At 37.1% G+C, this 24110-nt stretch overlaps 1 protein-coding gene across 6 annotated transcripts in view; it reads right to left on the bottom strand.

The window, feature by feature from the left end:
- Positions 1–24110, bottom strand: part of LOC139939414 (kielin/chordin-like protein) — a 107700-nt gene that overhangs the window by 61095 nt on the left and 22495 nt on the right. For 5 of the 6 annotated variants that reach the window (XM_071935277.1, XM_071935280.1, XM_071935279.1 and 2 more), the window contains 23 exons: positions 22986–23137; positions 22001–22221; positions 20798–21017; positions 19717–20330; positions 19088–19242; positions 18105–18579; positions 17207–17403; positions 16174–16250; positions 14853–14946; positions 13965–14047; positions 13279–13372; positions 12287–12555; positions 11831–11927; positions 11129–11302; positions 10766–10939; positions 8866–9042; positions 8110–8283; positions 7492–7574; positions 6792–6971; positions 6142–6321; positions 4349–4525; positions 2110–2203; positions 628–798 (listed from right to left, as the gene is read on the bottom strand). In XM_071935277.1, coding sequence (XP_071791378.1) covers positions 628–798; positions 2110–2203; positions 4349–4525; positions 6142–6321; positions 6792–6971; positions 7492–7574; positions 8110–8283; positions 8866–9042; positions 10766–10939; positions 11129–11302; positions 11831–11927; positions 12287–12555; positions 13279–13372; positions 13965–14047; positions 14853–14946; positions 16174–16250; positions 17207–17403; positions 18105–18579; positions 19088–19242; positions 19717–20330; positions 20798–21017; positions 22001–22221; positions 22986–23137 — 4332 coding nt within the window. The remainder of the gene's footprint in view (positions 1–627; positions 799–2109; positions 2204–4348; positions 4526–6141; positions 6322–6791; positions 6972–7491; positions 7575–8109; positions 8284–8865; positions 9043–10765; positions 10940–11128; positions 11303–11830; positions 11928–12286; positions 12556–13278; positions 13373–13964; positions 14048–14852; positions 14947–16173; positions 16251–17206; positions 17404–18104; positions 18580–19087; positions 19243–19716; positions 20331–20797; positions 21018–22000; positions 22222–22985; positions 23138–24110) is intronic. The other variant, XM_071935278.1, reaches the window with a different exon arrangement.

The raw sequence follows: 24110 nt of genomic DNA on the forward strand, positions 1-24110 counted from the left end.
CTTTAAAAATTGATTTAATAAAAAACAACATCAGTCGTATGCCCTTTAATTCCATGCAAATGACAACCAACCACCTCTGGCATAATTTGTTTAAAGGGAAGGTACACGTTTGGTAATTGTCAAAGACCAGTCTTCTCACTTGGTGTATCCCATTATAAGCACAAAAACACAAGCCTGTGAAAATTTGAGCTAAATTGGTCATCGAAGTTGCAAGAAAATGATGAGAGAAATACCACCCTTATTAGACGAATTTGCTTGCTTTCAGATAGGAATAAAAGACTTCTAGCTAGAAGTCTTTTATTATAATAGTGAGAAATTACCTCTTTCTCAAAAACTAGATTACTTCAGAGGGAGCCGTTTCCCACAATGGTTTATGCTATCAACAGCTCTACAATGCTCATTACCAGGTCAGTTTTTAAGTTAATATTTGTTTTGAGTAATTACCAAACGTGTAAGTTCCCTTTAACAAAACATCTCGAAACTGTGCAAATAGCTGAGTAATATCCTGTCGCAAAAACACATGTTAAAAAGTGTCAACGAAAATGACCACTGACAATCTGTTAAACAATGGTATATGATTTGACAATGCAACGTAAAGTTATACTTGATAAAAACGTGAGTATTTACCATCACAGACATCACAGCAATCTCTTGTGATTGGGTATTCACAGCTGACTGGTGGGCAGAAGGTATAATCACATTGTACCTGACCCTGTTGGCATAGACAGTCAATACAAGGATTGCCTGGATCTTTAAATGCTTCTCCATCACGAAACACATTGCCAAGATATTCACACTCTGAAAAATAAACAAAGAAATCGGTTGGTTGATGTATAGATAGCAAATGTCACTTGGAAGTCTTTAGGTTTTGACACAGGCGGAAACAATTATCAATACAAAAGTACTAATTGAAATTCATGCAACCCCTTAAATGTCAATGATTATTAGTGTCTAGTTTAAAGCCATTGGACACTTTCAGTAAACAGTATTATCCAAGGCCCACTTCATGTATTACAACTTATATATAAAATAACAAATCTATGAAAATTTAGGCTCAATTGGTCATCGGAGTTGGGAGAAAATAACGGGAAAACCCTCCCTTGTTTCCGCACGTTTCGCCGTGTCATGACATGTGTGCAAAATAAATCCGTAATTCTCGATATCAAGAAATGATATTGTTTTAATGTTTTCTCAAAAAGTAAAGCATTTCATAGAATAACATTTCAAGAGAAGTCTTTCACCATTACCTTCTGTATTTGTAAATCTGTGAACTTTTATTTTGTTTTGTGTTCCAAAAGTGTCCAATAGCTTTAAAGGCACTGAACACCTTTGACAATTGTCAAAGACCAGTATTCTCACATATGCATAAAATAACAAATCTGTGAAAATTTGGACTATGTGGTCATCGAAGAGTGACCTGTTTCTCACAATGTTTTTTACTATCAACAGCTCTCAATTTTTTTTTTATGCAAATTATTTTGAGTATTTACCAAAAGTGTTCAGTGCCTTCAAAGGGATACGTTGCCTTGGATCAGGCGATTTGGTCTATGAAAAGTGTTTGAAACTGTTAGTTATGAAATGCATATGGTTGGAAAGATGAAGAATAATAATGATCCACACAAATTTGCCTCAAAATTGCACGGTTCTTCTTATACATCGTGAAGCTAACACGGCACACCATCTTGAGGAGTCAAATTTTTGACTCCACAAAATGGCCGCGCGTGTTAGTTTGCAGAATAAAAGAAACCACGCACTTTTGAGGCATGTTTGTGTGGATCATTACATTCTACGTTTAAAACATTTCTCTAAATATGCATTTCATAACTAATGGTTTCACACAGTTGTCATAGACCAACTCGCCCGATCCTAGGTAACGTGTCCCTTTAAACTGACTAACGTGTCACACAAATATAAAGGTTTCATCACACACAGGAATAAAATAACAACCCTTGACCAGCTATCATTAGATGCACAGCTGATTCACTAAAGATTCTTGGAAAGGGTTGAGGTCTTTGAGGAAAAGGAATGAGTTCCAGTTTGAAAACTTTCTAAACAAGCCAACAAAAAAATGCCCGAATTCGGCTTCACCTGAGGGCCATACAAACTTACCGAGACACTGAGGGCAGCATTCTCCAGATAGCGTTACAGGATTTGGGCAGGGCAGAGGTGGACAATCTAAGGCTTCGCATACAATATTGCCATTCTGTCATAAAACAACAACAAATATTAACAACATGCAAATCAAACTAATACATTGGATCATAATTAGCACTGAACAGAAACAAAGTGAAAAGATACATAATCAAACAACACAAGAAGTGATCAGAATATTACAATACAAAGAAACAACTGACAGAACAAGGAACTGGTAGGGAAAGAAAGATAATCAACAAGTTAACAAGAATAAATAAATAAAAAACAGAAAACAGAAATCAAAGATTGATAGTAACAGAAGAAACATGCAAGCCAAGCAACTTGTTTTGTCATACAATCCATTCCAAATGTTAACTTACTTTACAACCAGCATTAGTCCTCCAAAGTCCACATATTATCACAATAACCAACCACTAAGAAACACTTGATCATCTGCTTGTGGTCATATCCAAGTATGAGTGGAAATCTGGGTTCTTATTTGCAACTTTGTACAAACATTCTACTTATATTTGAGATAATGGCCATACACGGTATGTAGCCAGGTAGTTCAAAGGCATTGCCATATTTCACATTATTATTTATATCAGGCTTCCAGAGGCAAAAATATATCAGCCTATTGAATGCTTTCTTAAAAAGCACCTGGATGACAGCAATATTGTGTCAGTAAAAGTTCCCGGAGATAGTAATATTGCTTCAGTATTGCTCCATCCGGGCATTTTAACAACTTTCACTAGTTCCCATATAGTCAAGAGTGCACGCTCACTGTTGTTAACCAGTGAACGGAGCTGCAGATCATAATCAACAACAATGGCTGCTTCTACAAGCGGCGCCAGATTCGCTTCAGTGTCCGATGAGGATTTTGAATAACTTTTGAAGAACAAAGACGCAGAAAACACCTTGAAGGCTACAAAACAAGCAGTACATGTACATGTTCTGAGAGCTTACCTGATGGAAAAAAATCTTCCAACGAATTTTGAAAGAGTAGATAAGCTTATGCTTGCGAGTGTTTTGTCAACATTTTATGTGGAAGCCAGAAAAACAGACGACGAGCACTACAACAAGACAGCGTCATTGACTAGCATTCAAGCAGGAATTAAAATCTGCAATCAGGTGAGCCAAAATAAAGTTGCTTTGATCAAGTCCTCAGCCTGATATAAATAATAATAATAATATTGGATGGCTTTTTTTCGGGGGATACAAGAATATATTGCACTCGCTATGACAAGATTGCACTCGTCTTCGACTTGTGCAATACTGTCATAGCTTGTGCAATATATTCTTGTATCCCCCTAAAAGCCATCCGATATTATATAGTTATTATAGGCTAGTCACTAAGGAATCACACAGTAAATGCATCCATTACAAAATGTAAACCGAGCTGCCTGAGCAGTAAATTTGTATCCCATTTACTTTAAACTGCTAGCTCAATGCCTCCACAATAATCCCGGCATCAATGACTCATTGATCAAGTCACCACTAAATGTTTATTTTGTTTGAGGAATGATCCAACCATCAAGTTAAATACATGTAGGTTAATACCCGCCACATGGACAAAGCTGTATGGAAGCATAGTATGCTAGAACCCTCAGCTTTAAGAAGACTTCAATTCATTTATTTCCTTGTGTTTGGAGTGTTATCCAAATGTCACAAATTCCACCTTATTTTAGAACCATATCATGTTTGAATAATTACCTGTGCAAACACTTTCAGGACTTATAACAATTTTACAGAGATTTTGGCCATGTCCGAAACAGCGACTTCAGCTGCAGCTACGGCTAGATCGCATGCGTCTGCCTATTCTTCAACACTGGTATGCTGTACGTGCCTTTTTTTACCTCCTGCGATCAGTATTTTGTGTTAGTGCATCTCAAAATCTGCATCCTTTTCTTCAGCTAGTTTGATCCATTTTATCAGGACTTGCAATTTTATCTATTATTTTTTTTTTCTGCATATTTGTTTCCTCGTCTGTATTTGATTATGTTCAGTCTGACTCTAACACTGGTATTCTAACTACATGTAGGATGTTTCCTCATATATGACAAATGTATGCACCAAAAGGGCATACATGAAAGGAGAGAATTGTCTCAGACACTAAACATCAGCCTCCTCTCATCTGTGATTTGAATTCATTAAACTGTGCCCTCGTTTAAAACACACAGAGAGAAATCACCCAACCTAACCACCACTGACTTACCAAACACTGACAATGCTCACACCTATTCAATGGGTTGATAAACTCCTGGTAGTTGCTGAAATAGCGTCTGTCGAACTCACAATTCTCACATTCAGCACAGCATGCATCTTGAGGTCGACCTGGGTTACTGCAATCTAGCACAGGGCATTCCGACAGCTCACAGCCTACTTGCCTGTCCTATGCACGTTTGGAAGTTTGGGGTTTGTTTTTGGTTATCAAAGGCAAGGGTTGAGCGTTGGGGAAAAAATACAAGCAAAATAATAATATAGCAACGTGCAACAGTGCAGAGTATCATCAGTTTATGAAGAGATGTAAAAGGGAAATACAGATCGTTTGCTTGTTTAACTTGGAGGGAACAGTTTAACATTTAGACTTGTAATTAATTGTCTCATTTTTAGGTTGCAAATTTAAAATTAAACTATGTATTGACACACATTTTTACTATCAAATAATTGTATTTTGAAAATTAAATTACAAATATTTAGTTAATTTGTACTTGTGTTATCAGCAAGTTACTCAGCCAACTATCTCATTCTTGTATGTATTGGTGTATAGTGGCAGACGAGTTGTGTATACTCTGCCCACAGCTTTTAATAGAAATGCAGCAGAAAAAAAAATTAATTGAACAGGGAATTTCATGATTTTCAAGAAAACATCACTAAATACGTTTTGTATGTACAAATCCGAGAGTGTCAAAATCTGAAACAGGTCCTTATTTCGAAGATGGTAAACAAAAATTATTAATTATTAATGTGACCTAGTACTACTAGACTTTCAGCATAAAAATCTGACCTTTGTTTTTTAGTTCATTAAAAATACTGTATTTAAAAAGTGACACCATTTAAAAAGTGAACACAACTTAGGCCTTTTTACAGTACACATGAAGTAAGAAACATCCAAAGAAGAAACAACTTTTCCACACAGTTTCTATCCTAAACACTCAAGTTGTTTAGTCATGCATTCAGGCATCAAAGCCACTTCTTTGGCAAAGAACTTGGCAAATGGTGACAATGTTTTAAGAAAACACCAAATATAGACACATACAAAAAGCCAATACAGACACTTCTACTATGATACCAACAATCATGCAATTTACTACACATTCATAATGCTTTTTCATTCCTTACATGCCTTTTTCTATTATCATGAAGAAAAAAAGACAATAACTCTGCATGGCCATAGTTATTACTGAATCTGTCTACCTTGTTCATCGTTGCAATTAAAACCAACTGCATCGCCACAATCACTCATTAGTTACAAACAACATTGTACTAATTTACACCACTGACAACTGAAACTTAATTCAGTATGTAATCTTCATGCAAACTACCGCCCAGGGATTTACACCTTCATTATAAACGCAAAATTTATCAAAAGCCACAACAACAAAAAACATTTTTTACACTGCGAATTTTTTTTTTCATTCACCAGTTCCATTGCAAAGTAATTAGACTTGGGAGAGCTCTAATCATCAGATTCTTGAGAGGACACTTCTAAAATTCATTTGCAAACGAGGGTTTGAGGTAAGGTCAATGAGTACATGGGAGGTACAGTAACTTTGCTTTTAGTTTTATCATACTCCAAGCATTACATGTACCCAACAAATTGAATCTTTGAATCTCAGGGGTGAGGTTCACAGAAAGTTAAGACAAGTCTTATCTCAAGTTAGGACTAGTTACTTGTCCTAACTTAGGACTAGCCTTAAAGTTAAGACTATATTTGTGAAATCGACCCCAGCTTCTCACCCATGCGCATGCATTATCAACACACATGCGTTAGAGATAAGTACTTACCTTGCATGTACAAGTGTAACATTTGTCCTGAGAACTGGTCCACTGTTGCCCATCTGTGTACTCTCTACCATCAACGGCTATACAGGTCTCACATTGGTAGCAACATTCTCCAGGAGGCAGCACTGGGTTACGACATGAGACTGGATTACATGGTTCTGGTTCACACACTACAAAGCCATCCTATGGTGGGGTTTCAGAGGAGAGAGGATTAAATACTGGGTTATGACATGAGACTGGATTACATGGTTCTGGTTCACACACTACAAAGCCATCCTATGGTGGGGTTTCAGAAAAGAGAGGGCAAACCCTTCAGATTGTTTTCTTTTGATGAATAACAACCCCCCCCCCCTCCTTTTCTTACGGAGAACTCAGTTGTTGTACTTGGTTATCAATGGCCTCTGACGTGAAATTGATTTTGGTGTCATCTTAAAACAATGCATTGCGACTAAAATGAATTGTTCTTAATTGTTGATGCAAAGTGCATAATACATATTGCATAAACCTAATATAAACAAAAGTCAGCTAAACAAACAGAAGAAAAAATAGTACATTGAGTTTTCATCACATGAAAAAAGAGTGCACAAGAATTCTCGCTTCTAGCAGTGGCTCAACGCAAGTATTTGAATACCAGGAACAGTTTCCTAACTTACTGTGCATGTACAGACTTGGCAGTGGTCATCAGGATGTCTAAAGCGTCGACCATTAGGGATTTCTCGACTCTCAAACACACAGTTGCTGCAAACTGGACAACACTGATCTGGAACATTACTTGGGTGCGTACATTGTGGACTGCAAGAATTCTGAACGTTCCGACACACCAATTCACCTTGCTAAAAACAATAGTTGAGGTCAGGTTATCAAAAAATATACTACAAACTAAAAATATCATGATATTGACAACAACTTGGTACCAGCATATTTATGAATATTTTTGCATACACAAGTATTTCTGAGTTAATCATTAAACCCAGTACTGATGGGTAAATAGTTACAATTCAGTTCAGAACATTGCCTGTGCACTTTTTATTGCACATGCAAACTCACAGACATCATCTCTCACAAGCGTCGAAAACTGTACATCAACTAACCTACCCTACAGGAGTTATCTTTGTGTATCTTTGTGAATTCCTTGTATCCCAGGCTGTAAATGGCGCAAAGTGGCACTAAAGGTCAGATTTTTAGATACATGGATATGCAAGGCACAGTCCAGTACAATATGCTTCTCTCTAGCAAGCTATAGTTCAGGAGTTATTGTCAAACAAACCTCAGAATTTATTTTCAAACCATTATTTGACTGGAAATATCTTGTTGGTGTTACTGTAACAGCCATTGGGTATATTTGATACTTACCTGACAATTACACAACTGGCATGGATCTACTGATGAATAAAACTCCCGGCCATTCTCGTAATACTGCCCCTCAAACTCACATTCTATAGGATTTATAAAGAGAATACAAGAAATTTACTTAATTTATCCCCGATGCAAATTTAACATCTATTAGAAATTTACTTGTCAGTCTCTTTCTCAAAAGGAGGAAGCTGGAAAAGAAAATACTTGATTAGTGTTGTTCAGACAATTTTCTGCAACATAGAAACAATTATTAATCAATCAATCAATCGTAACATTTATATGGCACCATATTCCAACAACATTGCTCATGGCGCCGTACAGTAAGCTCTTGTAAAAAGATGAGATTTGCGTGGCGTTTTGAGAGTCTGTATTGTAGGTGATTGTCTGATGTTGCTAGGAAGACTGTTTGAACATGTTCCATATCCTGGGTGCCGCATCAGAAAAGGTGCGGTCACCCCAACTGTGTCTACTTCTAGGAATGAGTAATGCAGATTTGTCCGAACTTCAGTGCAAGTTATGAGATGTTTCACGAAAGCTCAGTAGGTTTGTCAAATATGCTAAGTTGACAGTAACTCCGGGAAATCCCAAGGCTGCCAAATGGAATCTTGATCTTACCCTGACATACAGCACAGCACTGCCCTGGTGGGGTGTAGGGGCGTGGACAGCCAACTTGATCACATCTTGTATAGCTACAAGACACTGAGCCCATCTCACAGGTACATTCACGACATGGGTCAGAGGTCAATAACAGATCACCATCCTGATATTCTTGACCTTCATAGAGACAGCCTATAAAAGCAAAAATTACAACAAAAACAACAAAACGAAGCAAATAAAACAAGAACAGAAAAGAGAGAGAGACAAATTTATGAAGTGCTTACAAAGAACTGTTTAATAGAAAAGAGGAATTAACTAGGAAGTTGTGCAAAAACTTTACACAACTTTGCGTGACAATAGGCCCTTTTCTCTTTCATTATTATCTCGTAAGTTCGATGACCGATTGAGCTCAAATTTTCACAGGTTTGTTATTTTATGCATATGTTGAGATACACCAAGTGAGAAGGCTAGTCTTTCACAATTACCAATAGTGTCCACTGCCTTTAACAGTACAGCAAAATTATTCACTGAATTAATTAATTAATTAATTAAGCATTATATGTACATGTACATGTACATGTAGGAGCCTTGTACAGTAGGGCTTTTAAAAGAAGTTGGGGAGTCTAATAAGCTAAAACACCCACTGAAACTAACACCATCTATTTCAAGCATAAAGGACATGAACAACCACACCTAACTTTGCACATATTGTTTCTGTTTTCTAAGGCAGCAATATCAGTGATATAAGAGGTATTTAATTGATAATTGTCTCACCATCACAAATAGGGCAGCAGTTTTCTGGTTTGATGATTGCATGTGAACATTGTGACTGACATTGGATGACTTCACATGTTATCTGTCCTTCTTCACAGTAACAATCTTGACATACACTAAACACAGGGGTCCAGTGAGACATGTGCTCATGTGAATCACCAAAGTCATCCACACAACCTGGGGAGGAAAAGAAAAACAAGGTCAATAAACTATTCAGAAATATTGATTAAATAGTGGCAATTTGAAGAATCATAGTACAAAAACATATTTGAAATCTCACTAGTTCAGGTGTGTGTCATCAATAATCTTTCTACTGTTCGTGCCCATATATCAGCGCCTTAGAGCAAACAAAGGACAAGTCTCTGTTTCATCTTAAACAATTCTGATGAATGGTTTTCCTTCTCAGTAATTGTAATGGCTGCTTTTTAACTGTTCAATTTGTACATCTGCTTGACAAATGTGAAATTGGCATATCAAAGTTTAAAAGGAAACACCGTACGGTTTTGGAACCGTTCAATTGGTTTAATCCTATAAAAATGTAGACACATACAAAAGAAATAATCTATTAGAATTTCATATCAAAAGGTGCTCGCGTTTTTAAGAAATTGCCCAGAATTGGGAGTGAATATGTCAGCAGGAGAACAATCCACAATTGGAATACACAATGTGAGGAGCGTGACAGCAAACCTTCTCAGATTCAAATTAAAAACTGATGGAATAAAAACTGATATCTTTTAACGTAACCACATTACTTCAAAGTGAAATTTTTCTCAAAATACTTTACACCATCGAAAGCTGCTGTAATCTTCGAACCAAAAGCTTTTATTGCCATTAATTTTAAGAGTTATTACCAAATGTTTACCGTCCCTTTCAAGTAAACGAAAAAACAAATTCATGAAGTTTTTGAAACCCTTTTTCTGATACCAAAACAGACAAACAAATCATGACACAACAAAAGCTGTCATCAAGATCAAGAAGACCCAACCTCGATTCCAGCGCTGTACGATCTTGACACGCCATTTTCTTTTCTTTCCCAGAAAGCCTTGTTCGATCGTTGCCCCCTGTAAGTGTGACTTAAAAGTATCCAAATATATGGGATATTTAAACAGCTACTTGTGCGGCCTGTTTTTAACGGAAATTCCATTTAAAATTGTTTTTTATGCATTTGTTCACCATTTAAATGTAATTTTGATATTTGTACACTTCTGAATTTTTTGTAATTATCGTTTGAAAAATCAGGCCCGACCTCAAGGTTTTGAAAAACTAAAAACACTTCTGCCGTTGACGGCGCATGTCAAAATGACAATGCTTTAACATCATGCTTGGGAGTTTGCTTTGTTATAATGTACCTCCACGCTGCAACAAAGTGGCTATACAAATTGGAGCTCCCAACAATGACGTAACATGAGTGATTACGCGACAGAGCTTTTCGCGAATCTTTCAGAAAAGTGCTGGATAAGGGTATTCAAAATTATTGTTTTTTTTACACGATTAAAATCTATTTATAGTCATTCGACTCGATTTTCCTTTTTTGATTGATAACATTTTTAATGAACGTCAGCAAAGCTCACGACTTGACGTTTTCGTTCAAGCAGGTCTCTAAATTAGTTCTGCCGTTGATCCATTCTGTGTTAGAGACTTTGCAAAATGCGCTGTCAAAAGATATGCTTTTCTGTTTGCACATTAAAACATGATTCATTTGAAATGTACTATGGCGTAATATGTGTGCCCGACAAGCACCTTACAAGCGCTGGAAAGATTTAAACAACCGTTGATGCAAAGCAGTCACTCTTGGTCAGCCAATCATGGTTGATTTTAAGTGTTTGCCTCCCAGGGTTTTAGTGACGAGGAATATCGATACGACAAGCTGACCATAGTAGCAAGGTTGAAGGAGACCTACCTCTGCAGACTGGGCAACACTCCCCTGGGAGAACCTCACTTAGCTGGCATGGTAATGGTTCACATGGTAACTTCTCACAAGTCACTGTTCCAAAGGAGCATAGACATCGGCTACATTCATCTTGACTGATAAAGATCTCTCCATTGGGTTGACGACGTTCATCATACAAACAATCTACATCAAACAGGGTCAAACTTAATTACTTCAAGATACTTCAGGATAGAATAGGCTTGTCACAACATGTACCCATATATGAGAACATTATTCAAATAATGAATGCTTATGAGTGCAATGGTGAGAATATTTTCATGTTGAAATATGGAACGCTCCATCCAAGTGAATACAAATCTGAATGACACTAACCTGTACAGACGGGACAGCATTGACCAATAGGTATAAAACCATGTTGACATGTACCAACACAGGGTCTTAGATCTACACAGTCTACTTCACGCTCATGACATGTACAATGTTGACACTGATCCTCTGAGATCCAACGCTGATCGTTGTTATATTGCTTCCCATTTACTACACATTCTGAGACAGGTCAAAGTAAGGGAAAATACAGGTCAAATTCGGGTCAAAATGAGATTGAAGTAAAAGACCAAAGAATAGTTGAAGATGCGTGGCCAAGCAGTTAAGAGTACTGAATTCAAACTCTGGTGTTTCTGATCAGCAGAGTGAGGGTTCGAATCCCCAATCGTGACACTTGTGTCCTTAAGCAAGACACTTAACCATTGCTTCGTCCTTCAGATGGGACGTAAAGCCGTTGGTTCCATGTGTTGTGTAACACAAAAGAACCCAGTGCACTTATCAAAAAGAGAAGGGGTTCACCCGGTGTTCCTGGCTGTGGCTGCTTAAGCATAACAATAAAAACTTTCAGTTTATTTTGTGGGATTAAGCTGGCCATCCGCTTGAATGCTCAATAACACATATTGAGAAGAAATGATACAGTTTTTTTCAATGGTCAACCTTTAAACATTAAACAAAAATTCAACATTAAAACAAGAAATCAATTTTGAGAATAAAGAATATTTGTGAGAGAGACTTGTTGAGATGACTTACTGTCAGTACATTCAGGGCAGCAAGCTCCTAGTAGCAGCACTGGGTTATCACAGGGTGGGCTTGAACATGCTATTGGGTTGCATCGTACTTTGCTGTCCTGTAAACAAACCATAGCACAATCTGTATTAGTTTGAGTCTATAATAACAATAATTAACTACAACTGGAGAAACCCACCCTACTTGTAGAAAACTATCTGAAACAATGGCCAAAGTTCTCAACCAGAAAGAACAGTGTAAAACAGGCAAGTTTGGCATGTCATGCCCTAGCAGTTAAGAGAACTGGATTCAAACTCTGGCGATTCTGATCAGCAGAGTGTGGGTTCGAGTCAAGACCTTAAACCATGATGCTTCGTCCTGTTGGTCCTCAATAAATTCAACATCACAGTTTGACAATGAGGTCTTCATCAACTCTTTAACACTTCATACAGTCAGCCTTTCATACAAGCTTGAACTCACCAAACATGAGCATCGGAGACATGGGTTAGCCATCGGGGTGAAGAAATCCCCGCTATTGAATGACATACCCTCATAGACACATCCGCCTTGCCCGGTGCATTGTGGGCAACATTCACCGTTAGGTGTAGTCTGCGATGGGCAAGTCAGTACTGGACATGTTGTTGTTGAACACTCGACTCTGCCCTGTAGGCAAGTACACGTGGTGCATGCATCTTGCTCAAATGTCTGGCCGTGATCTAGCTGGTAGCCGTTAAATTCACAGCCTATTCCTAAGTACAATGAAAAAATGGAAATTGATTTCATTCATTCATGAAATGTCTCATACATTGAAATATTTAACATTTGCAACAAATGGCAATTAACATTAAAATGTAACAAAGTGTGAATGTTTTCACAAAGGAGTCTTATTGTTTAAGGCAAGGTACTTTTTTTGTAATTATCAAAGACCAGTATTGTCACTTGGTGTATCCCAACACTAAGCATAAAATAACAAACCTGTGAACATTTTGGCTCAATTTATCATAAAAGTTGCAAGGAAACAATACAAGAAAAAAAATCACCATCTTTTCAGATGCCTAAGAATCTTTCTCAGAGTCAAATTTGGGGGTAAACAAAATCACATTTTTCTCTAAAACTACATTACTTCAAAGGGGTCAATTCTAAAATGTCTCGCCATTGTTATTTACCAAGTAAGTTGTTATGGTCATTAACTTGTAGAGTAATCAGCAACAGTACACCCTGCATTTAACCGATGGAAGTTCTTTCAATTTAAGGTAAGGTTACATACATAGGTCATGGAATACTTCCCCAAGAAAACAGTACCAGCCACAGACAAAGTTTCTTTACTTTTGTTCTCTGTCAATTTTTCTGTCAATCTTTTCAACAATTAACCATCAAGTTATTATTCATACTTTATGGAGAGTTGAATTATAAATTTTAGCCTTTGAGAAAGACTCTGCTAGGGTCGAAACATCGAGTTATAAATTTCTTACCACTACATGTCGGGCAACATTCTCCAATTGGTTTAACTGGATTCTCACATGATAGGAATGGACACAGTACTGGCTGACATTCCCTGTCACCATTCTACAAATAAGAACAAAAAGTATAAATATATTATACTTATGTTAGATATGATTGCACAGATTGCACATAGCATGACCCAATTTCATAGAGCTGCTTAAGCTCAAATTGTAGTAGCTAAACTTAAAACAATTTTGCTTAGCAGAATAAGGTAACCAGTCCCAAAATAAAACAAGTCACATGTACCGTTTGTGCCTGGTTTCCTGCTAATTTCTCAGCAAAAATTATAAAGCAATATTTTCTGCTTAATCAGCTCTTTGAAATAGGGCAATGATCTTCCAGGTTTGTTTATCTAGACTGAGTGCTGTTTTAGGCTACCCTAGGTACCCTACTTGAATAAGGGGTGGATCAAGGTTTTTCAGAAAAGGAAGCACTTTAAGGGCTATAACTTCCAAGTTGAAAATTGTTGGTAATCCTGCTGTTGTTTTACAATGTTTTACAATGTTAGATGCTCTCTTGTGCCGATTATGACATTCCAATTTTGTTTAAGTATACAATTTTATTTAAGTATACAATTGGTGCTAGGGTTAAAAACCATGTTATATTCTTTATGCCCGATGGAAAAACTAACATCTATTAAATACATTGTTCTTACTTGACATATACAGGATAGGCAGGCATCAGTTTCTCCTAAGATAGGACTCCCATTGGGTATCAATGTATTTCCGATCATACAATCTAAAAGAAAACAAGTAAATGACAATTGTTAACTTACATGTAAAGGTCGGTTACATCATTTGCAGATGTGAACAAAATGCACTTCCAAGTTACTACAAAACAACTTACTTGGGTGCACTTCCAAGTTACTACAAAATAACTTACTTGACTGAAAGTACATATTGTTTCCTAAGTATCCAGTGTATTCGTTTCGTCATGGTGTTGTTTCATTTTAAAGAATAATGCAATTTTGTGTCCTTATAAAGCACAACAAGGTCTGTCTGACAGCTTACAGTTGTCACCATATGCTCTTGTTTTTCTCGAACATTTACCGGCGCACAAATGTAAACAGGTTGATGGAATGATATTTCATATTCGAGCAAGGTTTTGCGGTAGCACCGTGTGTGAATCTCTTTTGAGTAGTGGTGGTTCTGAGAACTTGTGTTAAAGAGATTTACACATGGTGCTACTGCAAAACCTGACCGAATTGTGCTCCAACCATGCAAAGTTTCAAATCCTTTTTCATTTCAGATTAAATCCTACTTCACATTTTCTCAAAAACAGCAATTACCAGTGGCGTAGTTTCTTGTTTACCGATCATCATCATCTGATCAAGAACATTTTAACTGAGAATGGTCGAAGACTGGCCATAGTTTTGTTTTTCTCAGTCTGGTTGCAGTGAGTTATATTTTGTTGTACATTAATGTTCACAGAGATTGCAAAATCATTTTTGAACATCATGAGTAAAATCAACATAAGTTATAAATGTCACTAATAACAATAATCATAAATATTGCTAAACCATTATTTTGATAACGTGACCTACCATCGCACTTTGGACAGCAATATCCAGACTTGAATGCTGGATATCGACACCTCAATGGAGTACACTGATCAAGAAAACAGTTGACTGAACCGCTCTGAGATACACATCAAGAAAAAATGATACACAACATTGAGAAAGATGATCTTACAATCTCATATTGTTTACTGAACTTGGAATGTTAAGGGATCAAATTTTATCATCTAAACTCAGGACTCAATTCACATAGAAAAATAAATATTCTGATTAAACATACTAACTATTTAATATAATAAGTTAAATTTGCTTCGGGATAAAGAATATTCTTTGGTTATACCCCTACATCGATGTGTGTTAGCACTGCTTACTCAGTACTAGCACTGCTAGTACTGCTTACTCAGTACTATCCGGGCGTTCTGTGGAAAACTTCACAGGCATATTAGTCGTGTGAAATTCAAGTAAACTTTGTTCACAGAACTCTGGGATGTACTGAGTATATGATGCTTACACTCATCGGTGTAAGGGTAAAACCAAACACAATAATAATGCTTTAAAATAAGAAGGTTTTTGTTTTCCTTAAATTAGCCTTTGAGGAAGACTCTAGGGTCGCAACTTGAGGTCGTTGGAAACTTTCCTTGCATTACACTTGTAGAACTTTTTACTTTTAAGATTAGTTAAAAAAAAAAAAAAAATCAAGTTAGTATGGCATTCAAAACATTTTTAAACATGATTTGTCATGTAAAATTGCTTCATATCCGTACGTCAGACATTTTGAAGTAAGGTCTGCTGGAATGGGAAACTTTAGACTATCTGCCAATCACCAGGTAATGTCAACAACTTAGGAATAGGAGAAGCATGAGTGACAGTCACTGACAGCAAATACCTTGTGTTTTGCGTGTTTTTGATTTTGTATTTTAGATTTAGCCAAACTGTATTTTGTTTTTCATAACACATTGCCAGCATAAACCAAACTGTTCTGGAACAGGACGTACTGGACACGAGTTCCCCAAGGATAACAAGCGGTGTGCATGAGTTTTTGGGATCTTCTAGGGTAATTAGCAAAAATTCCAAAATGCTGACCAACCAAAAATTGAGAAGAAAACTGAAGTTTAGTTGTATGACAATGTATCTGATTTAATTTTCAAGAGGCTGAGAGACTTCTAAATATTTTTTGAGTATTTTTGAATTTTTAGCATTTACCATTGTTTGCTATAGGAGTTGTGCACCCTTACCTGGTAGGTCTGCTGCCCTCTAGTGGCAGAGCTTTCAAAAAGTCTCCCATTGCTTTTCTAAAAATACTACCAGAGGTTCACACCTAAGATGAGGTACCTGACTAAATACTTACTCTGCACATACATGTTGTACAGGGGTCAGGTTTCCAGGTGGATCCATCAACATGGGTAGTTGTACCATTCAAACAATCTGCCAAAATAATTCAATATCTTTAACAGAATTGACACTCTTGGCCAGACTAATAGCAAAGAAAAGAATTGCAGGAACAATAGCAACTGACTGGTTTAGTAGGAAACTATGGAAAGGGGAGGTTTTTAAATGATATTTTTAATATTGTATTTATGGTACATGTATCGTTTATGAGTTCAGTAGGGAGTCTGTTACAAAGTGATTAGCCAGGGGCAGATTTCACAAAGCAATAAAATTCATCGCAAGACACATTATCAGTATTACCACAAGTGATTTGAATTGTGACATCACACTTTGCTTAGAAACTATGATTGATTTGCAGTTAAGATCAGTCTTAGCTCTTTGTGAAATTGGCCCCTGATCTTGAGAACGATTAACTTTCTAAAGAATGCTGTGCATGTAAGATCTGCTCGCGTAGGGCATCAGCAGAGCACAGTGATTGTGGAAGTTTGTGGAGATTTGTTTACTCTTGGAAATACATGTATGAAGGTAAGTGAGCTGTGAATAATTCAGGAATTAAAATGGCAACTGGTATCCAAATAGTTTGGAACTACTTTTATATCCCAAAACTCATTCTTTTTTTAAATACAGCAAAAAGATGCTGCTTAGAAGATTTCAATCAAAATCAACAGTTCTTCTTTACTAAACATTAAGAAAAGAATTAAGTATTAACATATATTAGGTTTGCAGTCACACCATGTGTGTATCTACTTGCCAGGTAGAGTTTGTTCTTTTGAGAACTTGTCTTGCTTTATATTCTACTACCGCAGAGAAGATTTATCAGAATTTGGGAGACTTCTCAGTTCTAAAAAGAATTGTCCTGCTTTTCAACTTACTACCTGGGCAGAAGGTAGAAAATCTACTTTTGCTTAGTGGATCGAGTGGACTTCTTGTTATTAACTTTACTACTGCGGAGTGAGTTTTTTAAATGGTCTCAACTTGAGTTGTGGTTTTACCGTCTTCAAGACTCTGTCCACAGTTGACCTCTTGTCCATTGTCAAACCACGTAGCTGTACATGAACCACACAGGTCATAAAAACACACTGCCTCTGGATGGGTGTTGCAAAGTGAATTGCACGGATTGATTGGACAAAATGCTTCTGAGGATTCACAGATACAGCTGTCTAGAAACGTCTCAACGTCAAAGCAAAACCTACAGGAAAATAATTGATTATGTATTAAATTAATTACTTCATATAGTGCTTTAAGGACATTGGAAGTAGTCATGATTATGGGGCACATTTATAGATTTTTAATCAATATTCTTTTTCACTTTAAATTAAGCAATCTTCGCAACTAGTGTTTGCAAAGTTTAAGCAAACTTTAAAAAAAGTGTTTACAGCAACTTGTTTATCTTTTGCTTTCTAAAAGCAGAGTAAGGTTAAATTATTAAGGAATTTCTACCAGGAAGAAAACTCATCTCATGAAGATCAACAAGGATTTGAAGTGTTTCTAGCCAACAGGCTACCTCTGTGGTCTAGTATAAGACATTTGCTCTAGCAATGCAACAGTCGGGTTCAAATCCCAACCGAGTGATTTGCCTGTGGATTGTTCTTCACAGAGCTCAGGAAAGTACTGATTATATAGTGCTTAATACACATCATTGAAAGGGTAAAAAAACTAAATTATATCTTTATCCCAATCAGCAGATCCTAGATCAACTGAAGACAGACGCAACTCAACAAGAAACCGCTGAGCTGAGGACATTAATTTTGGACCGGGATGCGTGATAGGCAACCATCAGAAGTTTGCAAGATGGCGTCGGCTAAAGACAACCTCTCGCTTGACTCATCCTGATGCGAAATATTTATTAAATATTTTATTAACATTTATTAAATATATTTGGTTAAGTACCTGTTTGCAGTGACCGATGATGGGAAGGTAGATGGTTGGGTCCTGCCTCTAGACAATGGTTTCTGTTGAAGGCTCCAGGTTTGCTCAAACCAAATCAATGGCAGCTGACTCGGCCTTGGACATGTATGAATCACATCCATCAAGAACTGCTTACTCTGACGATAAAGCAGTCTATCCAGCCTAGCTGAGATACCCATGCTAAATGGACCATTGTAGAGGTAGTCACAGTTGAAGATATCCACACCATTCAGATTGAAGCCAAATGTATCGTAACCATCTTGGCTGAGACCATAGCGGTCCAGACAGTATTGGTCATAGCCGTTAGCATTGTAGCGCCCTGTGGTATCTTGGTAACCATTCTCACTGTAGCCATTGCGATCATAACCATGGGAACTGAAGCCATTCTCATTGTAGCCGTAACGATCGTAACCATAGATGTTGAAACCAAATATGTTAAAACCATCTCTGTTGAATCCTGTTGATAAATGCATACTTATCTTCTTAGGGGCCATTCACAATAGTCCTTGTTAACCAATTTTAAATAACACTAAAAAGTTAAAAAGAATGAAGAAAAAAAAAATACCCAGGTGGCCAAGATCGTTAATTTCGTTCCTGGTTAAACTACGAGCAACTACTTTGTCTAAGCCAGGTAAAGCCATTGAAAACTACCAATGGGGAGACATTTGATCTCAAATATCTGGTTTACTTTGTTCTTCAGCATATACATGTAGATTATACTGTGAAACCATTCAATATTACCAAAAAAACGAAATTTGGGATGGGTGGTCGAGTCAAAACAATTTTGAAACAACACTGAAATATTTTAACATCGACTATTGTGAATGGCCCCTTACATGTAGCTCAGAAAACAATGCCATTCAACCAAATGATGAATATGACAAATATTGTCTATGACATTCCCCCACATACAAGTTTGCGGATTAATTTCCTTTTCAGGAGCTGTTTGAAATTGATGTTCTTACCGTCTCGTTTATAGCCGTATCTGTTGAAGCCTAATTGGTCATATCCACTGCGATCATAACCTTCATAGTCATAGCGCCCTCCCTCTCCATAAAGGAACAAGTCTCGCGTATCCTGCTCTCCATAGATGTTGTATCCACCCACAGAATATCCAGCCCTGCGGAAAACAAACTCAATTGTCAACAGAATTCTTTCAAAGTCACACAGAAATTGTATATCAAAACCAGGATTGTCTCTATTACATCAGTTAATTATGAATGTTTAAAGGCACTGAAAATGTTTGGTAATTGTCAAAGACCAGTATTCTCACTTGGAGTATCCCAAAATATCCCAAATAATAAAGGAAAAAAACACCCTTCTTGCAAATTTGTGTTTTTTCAGATGCCTAAAAAGGCTTCAGACTTGTTACCAAGTAAGTTTTTATGCTAACAACAATTTGGAGTTACTACTTATATTGTCCAGTGCTTTTAAATTGGGTAATGACCAATAGTGTCCAGTGCTTTTAAAGGAAACTGTCGGAATAGAAAGAACATTCCAAACAGTAATTTGATAGAAAAGCAGTTTTTCTAAGTAACAAATATGTCACTTAATTGGTTTTATTTCATGGTATTGTTTAATTTATTGGTCTTACCTGTCATAGCCTTGTTGATTGAAACCATTTCTATCGAAGCCTTCTTGATCATATCCATCCCTACCAAACACTTGACTAGAACCATTGCATGGATTACCAGCAGATATTAGAGAATATGTCACACACAAATGGGACTCAGAGTTAAGAATATCACGAGCTTTGGCATTAAAGGGTACCATTGGAACATCCAACATGGCTGCCGGGAAACTTCCATAGTTTCCAACCTTCTGTTGCCAACGCCAGAAGATCATGTCGACATACGCCTGCAAGGCATAAAAGACTGGATCATATGGTGCTCCAGAGCTTGCAACATGGCCGCCCACATAGTTAAAGACATGACCCATGATGGTTTGCATGCACATACTGAATGTATCAAAGTCAGTCGCTGACATAGCCATAGCAACGTCAATTTTGGATGGTAGTTTCATGGATTTTGAGAATTTACGAATGAGGCACGGTGTCCAGAGAGAACCACCACGGAATGGGTGATCCTCAACACAAGACCCGAGACCATCTCCACCGAAGTAGTTAGGTTGCCAGAGGACAGCTTTGGAGAAGTCTGCCACATCGGTGGTGAAGTCATAGTACGGCAGGGCAATAGAGCAGTCAATTTCCTGTCAATCAAAAACAAAACATGTTTACCCTGACTTTATGTTTTACCTTTGAACTTTCTTGAATCCATCACAAGCCCAGTTCATACATCCTGGGAATGGGAATGCGAATGCAAAGACCAGTTTTCGCAGCAAATTTTTTGCGAATCGTTTGTTGACATTTGTAGGAAGTATGAAACGAGCTTTACACATATTTAAGTAAATATAACCAATTTTGAATGGCAACAACTTCTGTATCATAAGGCAACACAGGTGGCTGCAACACTGACACCTAAAACATGAACTCTTCTGTATAACTGTACAGGCATGATATTTGGTCCTTGAACAAAAGCAGGAACATTTGATTGAGTACAAGGGCTGACCTACATGTACACATGGTTTAGACTTTAGTAGACTTTTCAGGCCTTATTAAGAACAATCCAAGGCCAAAAAAAAGAGACCAAAGTGAGAATATCATGATTGTACTGTACCTGGAGTTGCCTTTCCATCTGGCGAAGAAACAACCGATGCCACATGAGGTAAGCTGGTATGCTGTTTGCCTCCATGATATGCTTCATATAGACATCACGGGCGTGTTCCCATGAATTACCCTTGGCAGACATTCGAAGCTGCTGTACAGCTGCCTGGAAACGATCTAGCTCATCTCGAGTCATGTCACGTATCTCTTTACGTATGGTCATATCAGTACATCTATATCAGGAAGACAGAGCAGGTGATAATATCATTATTACTATTGTGGCTTACCAATTCCACCTGCACGCCATCAACGGGTTAAAACATCTACATGTAAGTGTTTCAATTCTAAAATGACTTGAATTTTTTTTTCATATCAGTAAGAGCAATCTTGGGTCACAGCGAGCCGTTTCTTGGGTCACAGCAAGCCACCTGTCTATGTCCTTTACATGTATTCAAGTTCTGTAATTGAAAGGCAGTGGACACTGGTAATTACTCAAAATAATTATTATCATAAAACCTTACTTGGCAACGAGTAATGGGGAGAGGTTGATGGTATAAAACATTGTGAGAAACGACTCCCTCTGAAGTGACGTAGTTTTCGAGAAAGAAGTAATTTTCCACGAATCTGATTTCAAGACCTCAAGTTTAGAATTTGAGGTCTCGAAATCAAGCATCTGAAAGCACACAACTTCGTGTGACAAGGGTGTTTTTTCTTTCATTATTATCTCGCAACTTCGGCAAGCGATTGAGCTCAAATTTTCACAGGTTGGTTATTTAATGTGTATGTTGAGATACACCAAGTGAGAAGAGTGGTCTTTGACAATTACCAATAGTGTCCATTGCCTTTAAAGAATGTTGGTTTGAATCCTCGCTATGTTAATCTCAACACTTGTTCTGTTCAATGTGATGTTAACACTACCAATGTCTCTTATGGATTAAAGTTAAAGTTGTGGCAAAAGATATTTGGAAAATTCTGCTTTTAACTTGTGTATGAAGTTGACTGAAGTTGTTGTTTCTGTTATGTTTATCACAGAACAGAAAGAAGTACCTTACAATTACTTAATCCAGGGCACTGCTAGGATTAAGACATGTTATCCTAGAATGTGAGGATTTACTCTTACACTATCTGGCTAACGTAACAATCATCCAATTTAAACATCCTGTTATCGAGGCAATTTGCTCTTAAGAAAAATAAGATAGGTTGAATGTTCGCAAACCTGCAATTTAGACGACCCTCTGGCATACACCTGCATTCTTGGCAATGGGTCCGGAATGTCTCTCCAACAGCATACGTGGAATCCATATAAATGCAACCATCGGGTAAGTCACATGACACCTCCTCACATGACCTACCTGGGTGGAAACCAGTAACTTCATGGCGTTGGTTGCCAGATGGATAGAAAACATTAAGTTGACGACATTCTCGCAGAGGTTGAACCTTTAGGAAACATTTAATTAAAAATACAGGTCAAGTTCTGATAAACTAAATTCAGTTGAGTCAAGTTCTGATTTACTAAATTTAGTTGAAGGGTTTTTTGGTATACAAATGGTGTTCACTCTTCAGAAGTCCTGCGACATACATCGTGTACAAATAATAAAAAGTGTAATCACCTCAAAAGTTGTGTCACCTTAATAACCTGCCATCGATTTCACCAATTTCTTCCTAACTTAGGATTAATCTTAGGACTTAGGACGAGCTCAGTTCCGTATACGAAGAAGTTAGGACGAATTGAACCCATCCTAAGTTAGGACGGGTTACTCATCCAAACTCAAGATAGAATTAATCCTAGTGTTTTGTGAAATCGGCTGCAGGACACTTGTAATCTGCTGTCATCTCAAAGTTTTAAACCTTTAATTTACCTTCTTAGACAGGGCTCGAATTCGGAGGGAAAATCCACAAGACTTGAGGGCTTGCAGCTCAACATTTTAACTGGACCAAAACTATTTTACAAGACCAGATTCAAAATGAGTTGAACAAACACTAAGAGAAGATCTATCCCATTTATCATGCTACTTCGATACTCAACAGAATTGAAAGATAAATTACATTCATTGTCAACATTTTCCAACTATTACAAAGTGAGGTATTACTGTTATCAGTCAATTGAAAAACACAAGACCGACAGGCTTGTCCGGTCGTGATTTTTACTTTATTTCAAACATTTGATGCTATACTATCTGTTGTAAGAACACTTTCCATACCTCACATGTAAAGCCTGGACGGAGGTCAGTGAAATCCAGATATTCTTGTCCAGATGACCCCCTCATGTAGGTCCGATAGCAGCATGCACCGATCATACATCGCTCTTCACATTGCTGTATTGTGTTAAAGCTATTCCCATCATCAAGACAACCTGTTTAAATAAATACATACAACTAGTTTTATCATAATAACAAAGATGTGTAGAAGTGTAGAAGTTGATGGCTGAATGACAAGATAAAGATCAAGACCATGAGATTGTGATCAGAACCTTGAGGTATGTCTGGGGAGACTGAGCAATGACTTCCAGTGTTTTTAACTGATTTCTCACACACCTTCATCGCTTATATGGTGCTTTTGTATAATGGAAGTTTTTAGATTTTTCTTTCAACTGCACCTGTAAGTAATTTGCATTTTTATCTTTGAATAATGTATCTGCATAAGCTCCACTGCATTTAAGCATGTCTTTGTTAATATCTTGCTTTTTTCTCTTTTTTAATTCACCTTCTTTTTATATATTGTAGTTTGTTTCTAGGTGTAAATCTTGGTGTTGTGTGTTTTGTCATGTGTTTTACGTGAAGTGCTTTTTGTAGTTTGTAGGCCGCTTTTCTAACACGGTTTTATTATTATTATTATTATTATTAAAAGTCCAAAGCATTGTGTTCTAGCCAGAGAGAGGCATCTGTCTTAATGTCTTTGGGTTTTGATTAATACACCCTACGTTTTCTTTAGTGTACATGTATGTATTGTAAGTGAGAAATTTAATAGCCATATTTATTTTTAATCAAATCAAATTTGAAACAAGATTCCAAATCTTGGCTGAAACCCTCTGGCCCTAGACCTCAGCTGAAGCTCAAACCCAGTGTTTATGTATATTTTTAACTGCATCCAATGTTACTTTCATATGAGGTGCTCATAAATATGGCTCTTTTCGCCTATTTTAACAAAGGACTTAAGGATTTAAAAAAAAAACATAGTAATTTAGCCCAACAAGTCTTGCAAGATAAGAGAAACACACACAGAATTCTGGTGATCATTTGTGAAATATATACATTTGAATTTTAATAATCATGACTTCATCACAAATGAAAGGCTGGCTGAACTGATCGGTGGACGGTGGTGTATCA

Source organism: Asterias amurensis, chromosome 7, assembly GCF_032118995.1.
Source record: "Asterias amurensis chromosome 7, ASM3211899v1".
NCBI classification, from domain to species: Eukaryota; Metazoa; Echinodermata; class Asteroidea; order Forcipulatida; family Asteriidae; genus Asterias; species Asterias amurensis.